Raw genomic sequence first — 9,254 nt, forward strand, 5'->3', positions numbered from 1 at the left:
GAAGCGGAAAATGAGTGATTGCTGGTAAGAAAAAATGGAAACTGGATTTCTCCTTCCAGCTAAACTGTTACTTTAATCTTTACAGAAACTAATTAAAAATGACGATAACATGTAGGATACATTTTTTAGGATACCTTTGTAGGATACCTTTGTAGGATACATTTTTTAGGATACCTTTGTAGGATACCTTTGTAGGATACATTTTTTAGGATACCTTTGTAGGATACCTTTGTAGGATACATTTTTTAGGATACCTTTGTAGGATACATTTTTTAGGATACCTTTGTAGGATACCTTTGTAGGATACATTTTTTAGGATACCTTTGTAGGATACCTTTGTAGGATACATTTTTTAGGATACCTTTGTAGGATACCTTTGTAGGATACATTTTTTAGGATACCTTTGTAGGATACCTTTGTAGGATACATTTTTTAGGATACCTTTGTAGGATACATTTTTTAGGATACCTTTGTAGGATACATTTGTAGGATACATTTTTTAGGATACCTTTGTAGGATACATTTTTTAGGATACCTTTGTAGGATACATTTTTTAGGATACATTTTTTAGGATACCTTTGTAGGATACCTTTGTAGGATACCTTTGTAGGATACATTTTTTAGGATACCTTTGTAGGATACATTTGTAGGATACATTTTTTAGGATACCTTTGTAGGATACATTTTTTAGGATACCTTTGTAGGATACATTTTTTAGGATACATTTGTAGGATACATTTGTAGGATACCTTTGTAGGATACATTTGTAGGATACCTTTGTAGGATACATTTTTTAGGATACCTTTGTAGGATACCTTTGTAGGATACATTTTTTAGGATACCTTTGTAGGATACATTTGTAGGATACCTTTGTAGGATACATTTGTAGGATACATTTTTTAGGATACCTTTGTAGGATACATTTGTAGGATACCTTTGTAGGATACCTTTGTAGGATACATTTGTAGGATACATTTTTTAGGATACCTTTGTAGGATACCTTTGTAGGATACATTTGTAGGATACCTTTGTAGGATACATTTTTTAGGATACCTTTGTAGGATACATTTTTTAGGATACCTTTGTAGGATACCTTTGTAGGATACCTTTGTAGGATACCTTTGTAGGATACATTTTTTAGGATACCTTTGTAGGATACCGAAAACATTTCATCTACTGATCATGAATCCGGTCCAGGGGTAATGCCAGTGCGGGACTTTCGAGCTCCCGCTCCCGCTTAGGGTAAAGCTAGGCTAACGTTAGTTCAAACTCCCCCTACAAACCGTCAACAGTTCCCGTTATTACGTCTCCCGTTGATGTCGTCCTTTATCCCCGCGCAGCGGTTAAGTCACCAGCACACACAGACTGTAGAAAACAGCACTAATTCGGTGATACCGGTCGACTATTCGGTTGATCTGATCTACCGACTGGCCCTAGTCTGAGCTAGGCTAACAGTTAGCCTCACAGCCAAAATGGCGGACAACGAGGATGACAGCGGTTCGACTAGAACAATAACGGCAGCGGAGCTGTCGGCGGCTGCGGCTCAGCCTCTAGCCACCCACTGCGCCCAGCCCGGGGACACCATAAAGTTAGCGCCCGCCGCAGAGATCACCCAGCCCGGGGAGAATGTATCGGCAGCGACCAACGAGCAGAGCAGTCATCCCGGGGAGAGCTCACAGATAGTGTCCGATGCCGAGAGCGGTCAGCCCGTGCAGAGTTTACCGGCAGGGACCGGGGCTCCGCTGGCGGACTTCTTACAGGGCTGCCCGGCGGAACAGAGCATCCTGGTGGGCACAGAATTCAGCGGCCTGGGCCCGGACCTAGTCAACACCACAATCATCTACGTGCAGCCGGACGGCAGCCTGGTGGAGGGCTCCGGGCTCACGGCCGAGGAGCAGCAGGCTCTGCTGGATCAGCTCACCAAACAGCAGATCGTCCAGGTCTCCGACACCGAGGCCGCACAACTGCTGCAGCAAAGCCAGATGGTCAAAACCATCCCGGTGCCTAACACGGCCTTGGACCCGAGTCAGCTGCAGCAGGTCATCAACCAAGTCACCAAGTCCCAGCAGCAGATCCAAGTCCAGGTCCCCCAGCAGACTGCTAAGCAGGTCCAGGTTTCCAAGCAGGTTCCGAAACAGCAGGTCCAGCAGGGTCTGAAGCAGGTTCAGGTGCCTCAGCAGAACCTAAAAACCACAACCCAGAACAACGCATCCCAGCAGCTGAAGAGTGTGGCTCAGCAGGTGGCCATGCAGACCAGTAGCTCAGTTCAGTTGCTCCAGAAGAAGGTGGGTCAGACATGGACACTGAATCAGTCTGGATCATCTGATTCATTTAAGGCAGGTTAAAGTCTTGATCAAGACTGTAAGGAGAGAATATTTTTTTGTCTCAAGTTAGTAAAAGATCAGCAATATAACTGAATTAGCATTATCACTAAAGGATGATAATTGTTGATTTGGGATGATTTGAAGTCATTCAGTTTTTAATTTCTTAACATTTGTTGGTCTGTAAAAAGTGGATCTGAATATTTATGATGTAGTTCCATCTAACTCTGAATTTATATTTAATTTAAAAAAGAAAAAAAATCTGTTCTCTAAGCAAGATTTGAATTTTCTTCATGAATCCACCGATCGTTAACACTAATTGTTTTTAAAAATCTGATACAACATGAACAGTTTCAGATGAATCCAGATGACCTAGAACCTGGTCAGAATTTACAAAACTATATTTGCTAGTCAGTAATCGATCAAACAGACAGAAACCATATCAAGTCCTGATTTAAAAAAAAAAAAAAAAAGATATTTAAAGCCAATTTTAATTCTCTGAGGTTTCATATAGTTTCTGGTTTTCTATCATTTCAGTCAGAGCCTGTAAAAATCCAGATCCAGGTTCCTCCTACACAGGATCTGAAATCTGGCACCAGCACCCAGCAGAAGAGTGTAGCTGTCAGTCACCCACAGGTGAAGCTTTCATCCAATGGCAGTGTGAGCAGCGCCCAAATTATCCACCTCCAGCCTGTGGTTGGTCAGCAGGGTCAGCAGTTTTTCCTACAGCAGAGTCCGGGGGACGCCCCTATCCAGCTCCTGCTGCAGAGCCCCACCCCGGTCGTTGGTTCTCTGCTCCCTTTGGTCCATAAGCTGACGGGTCAGACGACATCAGCAGGCACTACCTCTGGTCCAGCACAAAAACCTGTAGCATCCCCTATCAGAGCCCACACCCCCACCATCATCAAGACTACGCCCACCACAGCCGCAAAAACTGTTAGTGTCCCTCTAATTAAAACACACGCTAACGGATCAACAACTGCTGTCAGGAAGAGTCCTGTTAAATCACCTGCTGTCCTCACGGCAGTCCCAGTACAAAGTGCCACACCTGTCCCACCTGCCCGACAAGCAACTACAGCTACTGCTGCGCTCTCGGCAGTGAAGGACAGACTACAAGAAAAAGAAGAGAAGAAGAAGGAGAGGAAGAGGGAGAAGAAGGCAGTGAAGGTTCAGACCAGATCTGGGCGAGTCTCCAGACCACCAAAATACAAAGCCAAAGACTACAAGTTCATAAAAACAGAGGATCTGGCTGACAGCCACCAGTCCGACTCTGACGACTATTCTGACATGAGCGTCGAAGATGAGGAGGGGGAGGGTGGTAGGAAGGACGGCTCCTCCTCTGGCACCTCCCCTTCTCTCACCTACGGCCACAAGTCTCGGTCCCACTGCTGTCAGACCTGTGACAAGGCCTACATTGGTTCTGGAGGACTAAACCGCCACTACAAACTGAACCCAACCCACGGAGAGCCTGACCCACCTGGCAATATACCGAGCCCACTCAGAGACATCAACCAATCAGAGGAGACGACAGTAGAACGTGTCAGAGAAGAAGAGAAGAAAAAGGAGGACAAACCTGCTGCCACGGCAACAAGCAGAGTACGAGACATATTGACCAATCAGAGCTCGCAGTGGGGTGGGGGGGGGGGGGGGGGGGATCATATTTAACCTGGTTAGGTATTTACTGGTCACTGGTTGAATGGTTGATTAGGAACTGGTTTGTCCAAGATAATGTAGACTAAGTTAATAACTAGTTAAGTTAAGAACTCATTCTAACTGTAGTAGTTCTAGTTATTAACTGGGACAGGTTATTGGTCAGGTATATTAATAACAGAAATAATAAGTACTGACTGGTTAACAGTTCCTCCCAGGAACTAGGACTAGCTAGACAGAAACTGGTTTAATAATGTTTGCTGGTTAACTATCCCAGTTGATTAGGTTAACTAATGGCTGGTTAACTGGCTATTTGTCTAATGACTACTTAACTTCTGGATGGTCTTTACAGTCTGGTATACATTCTGTCCTCAGTTGGAGGGAGGTCCAGCAGCAGCTGTTGGACTCCGGGGCCTATATCACCGGGGCCCTGGGAGGCCACGTGGACGAGGGAGAGGCAGGGGCCGTGGGCGGGGTCGACCTCTGGCACAGCCTCCTAAGGTGAATCCACTTCACACTGGTTTTAATTGTTTTTTTAATGCTGGTTTAACAGGTGTGAATCTCACCTGTACAGTGCAGAGAGAGCAATCCCTAATCTGGTTGGTTTATTATCTCAGGTGTCAGTGGGGCTCGTCAGTAGGCGGGGGCGTCGTGGTCGACCTCCCAAGATCAGTGTTACCACAATAACAGCAGAGCAGCAGGCAGAGAGGAGGCGAGACCGCCTGCAGGAGGTAGGAGGAAGAAAATAAAGACATGACCTTTCAAAGTAAAGTGAACAGCTGACTTGTTTCTGTGACAACCATGTGTTGTTTGCAGCTGGTGGAGCAGTGTGAGGATGAGGAGCTGATGGACATCGTCCTTCCTCGTTTGACCAAAGTGTTGAGTCTGTGGGAGCTGCTGCTGGCAAAGGTAGAAAGGGAGGGGGGCCACCAGGACACCTGAGACCTGGTCGGTTGAGTCCACATTGGGTCCAGGTGTTTTCTTTATTGTCCTTCTACTGTCTACTTCACCACTCAGGAACTAACCTGTGTTGTCTGGTTTTAGGTGGAGCGTGGAGCTCTCGCTCGGTCTCGGTTCCCAGACATATACCGTGAGTTTGAGTCCCTGCAGGCTCACGTGAGGCAGGCAGCTCAGGACTACATTGCTAGTCCGCAGGGGGCAGCCACACCACTTGAGGTCAGGAACATAGAGGTGAGAGGTTCTGCTGAGTTCTACTGTGCAAGTCAGAAATGATGTGGTTCATATAGGTCTCCAGGTCTCAGAACTGAACTGTGTGTTTCAGGTGGCCAGGTCTCTGGGAATCCTGGATGAGGTGAACAAGATGAAGGTGGTTCCTGGAGCATCCCCCAACTTCAGTCTGACCAATAAAAATGTCCGATACATGGAGGTAAACATTCAGCAAGGTCAGATTTTGAGAAGTGTGCCAGGTTGGATCTGGATTCAGATGTGTTCTGCTGCACCTTTCTGTTTTTGTAGTATCTTGTTAATGGACTAGATTCTGTCTGTGTCAAATCTGGCAGGAAAACCTGATCAGATTCAGATCTAACTGATGGCAAGTAGAACTGATCCTGATCCAGGATGAGTTTGATTTACTCAAAACTCTGTTTCCAGAATTCCAAGATGCTGCCACCGTCAAAGAGATTCAAGATGGAGAACAGTGTTCCGGTTCAGCAGAACGGTATCGAGCCCAGAACAGGTACTAATACTGCACCTGCTCCACTTCTACACACTACTGCATCTGTACTATGTTAGTACTACACACTACTGCAGCTGTACTGTTTTTTCTCAGGTGGAATTGCAGGGGCCCCCCCTGTGACCTCGTCTCTGAAATCCTGCTCGGTCTCAGTATCTCCTCTTGTGGTAGCAACTGGATCCAAAGTGCTGACTACCACCGTTAATCCCGCCTCCAGGTGAGCTTACTCTCCTCCACTCTCTGACTGCACAGGTAGAACAGGTGTGAACAGGTGAAGCAGGCCTCTCGTTATCTCTGTTACACATGAACAAGGTCTAAACATATTTACATGGTCCCCCCAGTTCTTCTGGTACCATCCCTGCCAAGATGCCCTCCACCCAGGTTCTGCCCCCTGGCACACCTATGGAGGTGACTTCAGGTGAGAACCAGGCGGAGAAACCTCTGCAGACTGATGCCCAGGTGGAGCCTCAACAAGCAGGCCAGGACCAGGTTCTTGGCACCAGTGACACTGTGAACCAGGTGAAGGAGATTGAGAAACCTCTGGGTCCTGAGCATGTCAAGGACACCAAGACTCCTGGGTCCAGTACAGTCCACAATCTTGAGTCCACCTTGATTCCAACATCTGAGTCCACTCCAGCATCTGAGTCCAGCACAATCCAGAGTTTGGCCTCTTCTCAGCTCCTGCAGCACAACTTGTCCCAGTCTGAGTCCAGCACCACAGACGTGTGTGAGGCCAAAGAGCTGCAAGAGGGACAGGAGATCTATATCCAGACAGAAGGGCTGACAGTCCATCTGGCAGAGCCTGGATCAGACCGGATTGTCATTGTCAATGGGCCGGATGGAACCACAATGCACATCCAGACTCCAGAGGGGGTCCCCCTAGAGGCCGTCCAGGCTCTGCTGGGAATTGAAGCCTCAGATGGAGCCAAAGTTCCTCAGTAAACCCTGACCAGTATCAAAACTGAGCAGGACTTGAACCACTTTACAATAAGAGTTTGGACTTTTAAAGTGGTATTTTCAGGTTGAATGAGATCCTAGGTGACGTGTACAGACAGCTGACCAACACCTGGACGCATAAAACACCTGGACCCAAAAGTTTTAAAAACGGATTTACCTGGCGCCCCCAACAGACAAACTGTACATTATAACTATGGCCTGGAGGTCTTCAGACTGCTAGTTCTGTTGGCTCATGCCCCCTTAACATCAGACCTGGACTCAGTTTGACTCCTCATGAACTGATCGTTGTCTCGATGCAGTTTTTGTTTATTTTATTCTGTGAACCTCACATATATAATTTGTATCCTGAAAATAATTTATGAGTTAAGCCAAGATCCAGATCAGTAAATCCAGTCTTCTCTTGAACAGAGGAAACATGACGAGATAAGATGGTCAGTGTGTGGTGGAGACATTAAAAACAACAGTGGCCTCTCTAAACTTGTGTACTCAGCTTGTTGACGATTGGTTCGTTCAGGTCTCACCTGTGATGATGTCATCGTCAGAACCTACTGGCTTTTAAAGAATCTGGACTGATTGTAAACTTGTAAAGTAGTTGTTTTTTTTTCCCCTGTGTTTCCATCTTTGTTGGTTTGAAGTAGAAACACATTAGTTGCTGTTTATATGTAGATAAATATGAAAGTTTAAAAAAGTTGCACTATTTTACTACTTTTTATAAAAGTTCACAGTGAAACGTTTTCCAAACAAAAACTGAACGTTTGGACGGTGGACCTCAGACGGACTGGAGCAGACGATTGGACTTTATTTGTCATGTTGATTGTTGGAATGAAATGCGTTTCATGTTCGTCTAATAAACTTATGAGAATCATTTCACCTGAAGAATCACAGGTAAACTTCCTGCTTCCTGTTTTTACACTTTGGCATCAGTAAAACGTGTTTCCCATCGTGAGAAATGTTTTTTCTTTCAGCTGTAGCTTTCTGCAGGTCCCAGCTGAGCTTTGGCTGGTTCTGGTGAAACAGGACATGTTGTAATAACTGACCTTGACTTCTACTGCGAACTCACACCAGCTATTTACACATCGAAGTAAATGTACTACATACAACATGATAAACTTTTAAGCAGCAGCTGTGTCACAGTGGGACATGTTCTAATTAAAAGTTTCAGTCCGTTTCAGAGACTCCAGCTGCTCTGACAGGATCATGAGTCTGCAGGTGAGTTCGTCTGTACCTGTTAATAAACCACTAAAGTCCACAGCTAGATTACGCAGGTGAACAGGTGACATCACAGTGGGCGGTGCCCAGTCTCCAACAGTAGAGCCTCTAGGGTCAGTCTGGTCTGGGGGTGGATAAAGGGCTGGTGTAGCCAGCAGGACAGGTAGACCATGCAGAGGTCTGAGGTGGTAGTGTGGGCCAGTTCTTGCAAGATGGTCTGCTTCAGCTTGAGCTCCTGACTGTAGATGTCCAACAGGAAACAGGACGTCGACTCTGAAACACGAAGAAACATCAGGCCACAACTTAAGCAGGTGAAACAGCATGTGTGCTCCAGGTAAACTCACCGAACTGTTTAGTGTTCCAGGTGTGAAACAGAGGAATCTTTCTCCCTTCAGGTCCAAACTGAAATTCCTCCAGATCCTGAACACCTCGCTGAGATGTCATCAGACTCTCCATCTTCGTCACTATGGCGACCTAAAAGGAAGTGGAAGACAAGCTTCAGAAACAAAGAGCAGAAGAAGAATCAGTTTCTAGTATTTCTGTATCAACTTTATTGTAAAATAAACTTCATAAACAGGAAGTGATGCAAATAAAACTCTAAACAGCAGTGAAACGTTAACTGATTAAGGATCAGGGTTAAATGAACAACTTACTAAATAAATCTATGCTGAGAAAACGTATCGGATTATTAATAAACCCTGACCTTTAAAATAAAAGTAATAAAAAATCATTCAAAATACATTTGTTAATGTTGAATGAATTTATGTGGATCAACTACAAGTTTAATAATTTGTCTACTAATTAACTGAAGCGTTCACCATTTTGTTGACGATGTCCTGAAGTTTGCAGCATGCATCCTGCAACTCTGCAGCTCCACCTGTTGCAGCTGACACAGCTGTCGCAGGTGATGAAAATGATGGAGACTTGTTCACCAGCTGATCTTCACTCTGACACCTGGAGGACATCAAAGTGAAAAGTTCAGTTTGCAGTGATGAATACATTTATTTTGAGGATTTTAAGACGATGTCATCAACAGACAAGGGGGCTGATGCTTCTCTACTGGTTTTAGGTTTTCAATTCAATTCAATTCAATTTTATTTGTAGAGCGCTTTTTACAATTGACATTGTCACAAAGCAGCTTTACACATATACACATATATATATATATATATATATATATATATATATATACACACACACACACACACACACATATATATACATATATATATACATACATATATACATACATATACAGTGAGGGAAAAAATTATTTGAACCCCAGCTGATTTTGTAAGTTTGCCCACTAACAAAGAAATGATCAGGCTATAATTTCAATGGTAGGTTTATTTGAACAGTGAGACACAACAATGACAAAAAGAAATCCAGAAAAATGCGTTTCAAAAAGAGTTATAAATTAATTT

The 9,254-nt window shown here is 44.7% G+C and overlaps 2 protein-coding genes across 6 annotated transcripts in view; one reads left to right on the top strand and one right to left on the bottom strand.

The window, feature by feature from the left end:
• The first annotated feature begins 54 nt into the window (after positions 1 to 54).
• On the top strand, positions 55 to 7,351 carry znf839 (zinc finger protein 839). 2 transcript variants are annotated; one of them, XM_026339172.1, is made up of 10 exons: positions 55 to 2,336; positions 2,859 to 3,917; positions 4,347 to 4,472; positions 4,589 to 4,702; positions 4,788 to 4,880; positions 5,016 to 5,162; positions 5,254 to 5,358; positions 5,583 to 5,667; positions 5,761 to 5,881; positions 6,006 to 7,351. In XM_026339172.1, exons 1-10 carry the CDS (start codon positions 1,473 to 1,475, stop codon positions 6,604 to 6,606), a joined length of 3,315 nt encoding a protein of 1,104 aa, XP_026194957.1. In that variant the 5' UTR covers positions 55 to 1,472; the 3' UTR covers positions 6,607 to 7,351. The 2 variants fall into 2 exon arrangements, with proteins under 2 accessions (XP_026194957.1, XP_026194958.1); XM_026339173.1 differs by having other exon boundaries at positions 61 to 2,285.
• A 49-nt stretch (positions 7,352 to 7,400) lies between these two features.
• cinp (cyclin-dependent kinase 2 interacting protein) overlaps positions 7,401 to 9,254 on the bottom strand; it is a 12,447-nt gene continuing 10,593 nt past the window's right edge. For all 4 annotated transcript variants that reach the window (XM_026339183.1, XM_026339182.1, XM_026339184.1 and 1 more), the window contains 3 exons: positions 8,649 to 8,784; positions 8,175 to 8,304; positions 7,401 to 8,103 (listed from right to left, as the gene is read on the bottom strand). In XM_026339183.1, coding sequence (XP_026194968.1) covers positions 7,901 to 8,103; positions 8,175 to 8,304; positions 8,649 to 8,784 — 469 coding nt within the window. In that variant the 3' untranslated portion in view covers positions 7,401 to 7,900. The remainder of the gene's footprint in view (positions 8,104 to 8,174; positions 8,305 to 8,648; positions 8,785 to 9,254) is intronic.

This window comes from Anabas testudineus, chromosome 22 (genome assembly GCF_900324465.2).
Source record: "Anabas testudineus chromosome 22, fAnaTes1.2, whole genome shotgun sequence".
NCBI classification, from domain to species: Eukaryota; Metazoa; Chordata; class Actinopteri; order Anabantiformes; family Anabantidae; genus Anabas; species Anabas testudineus.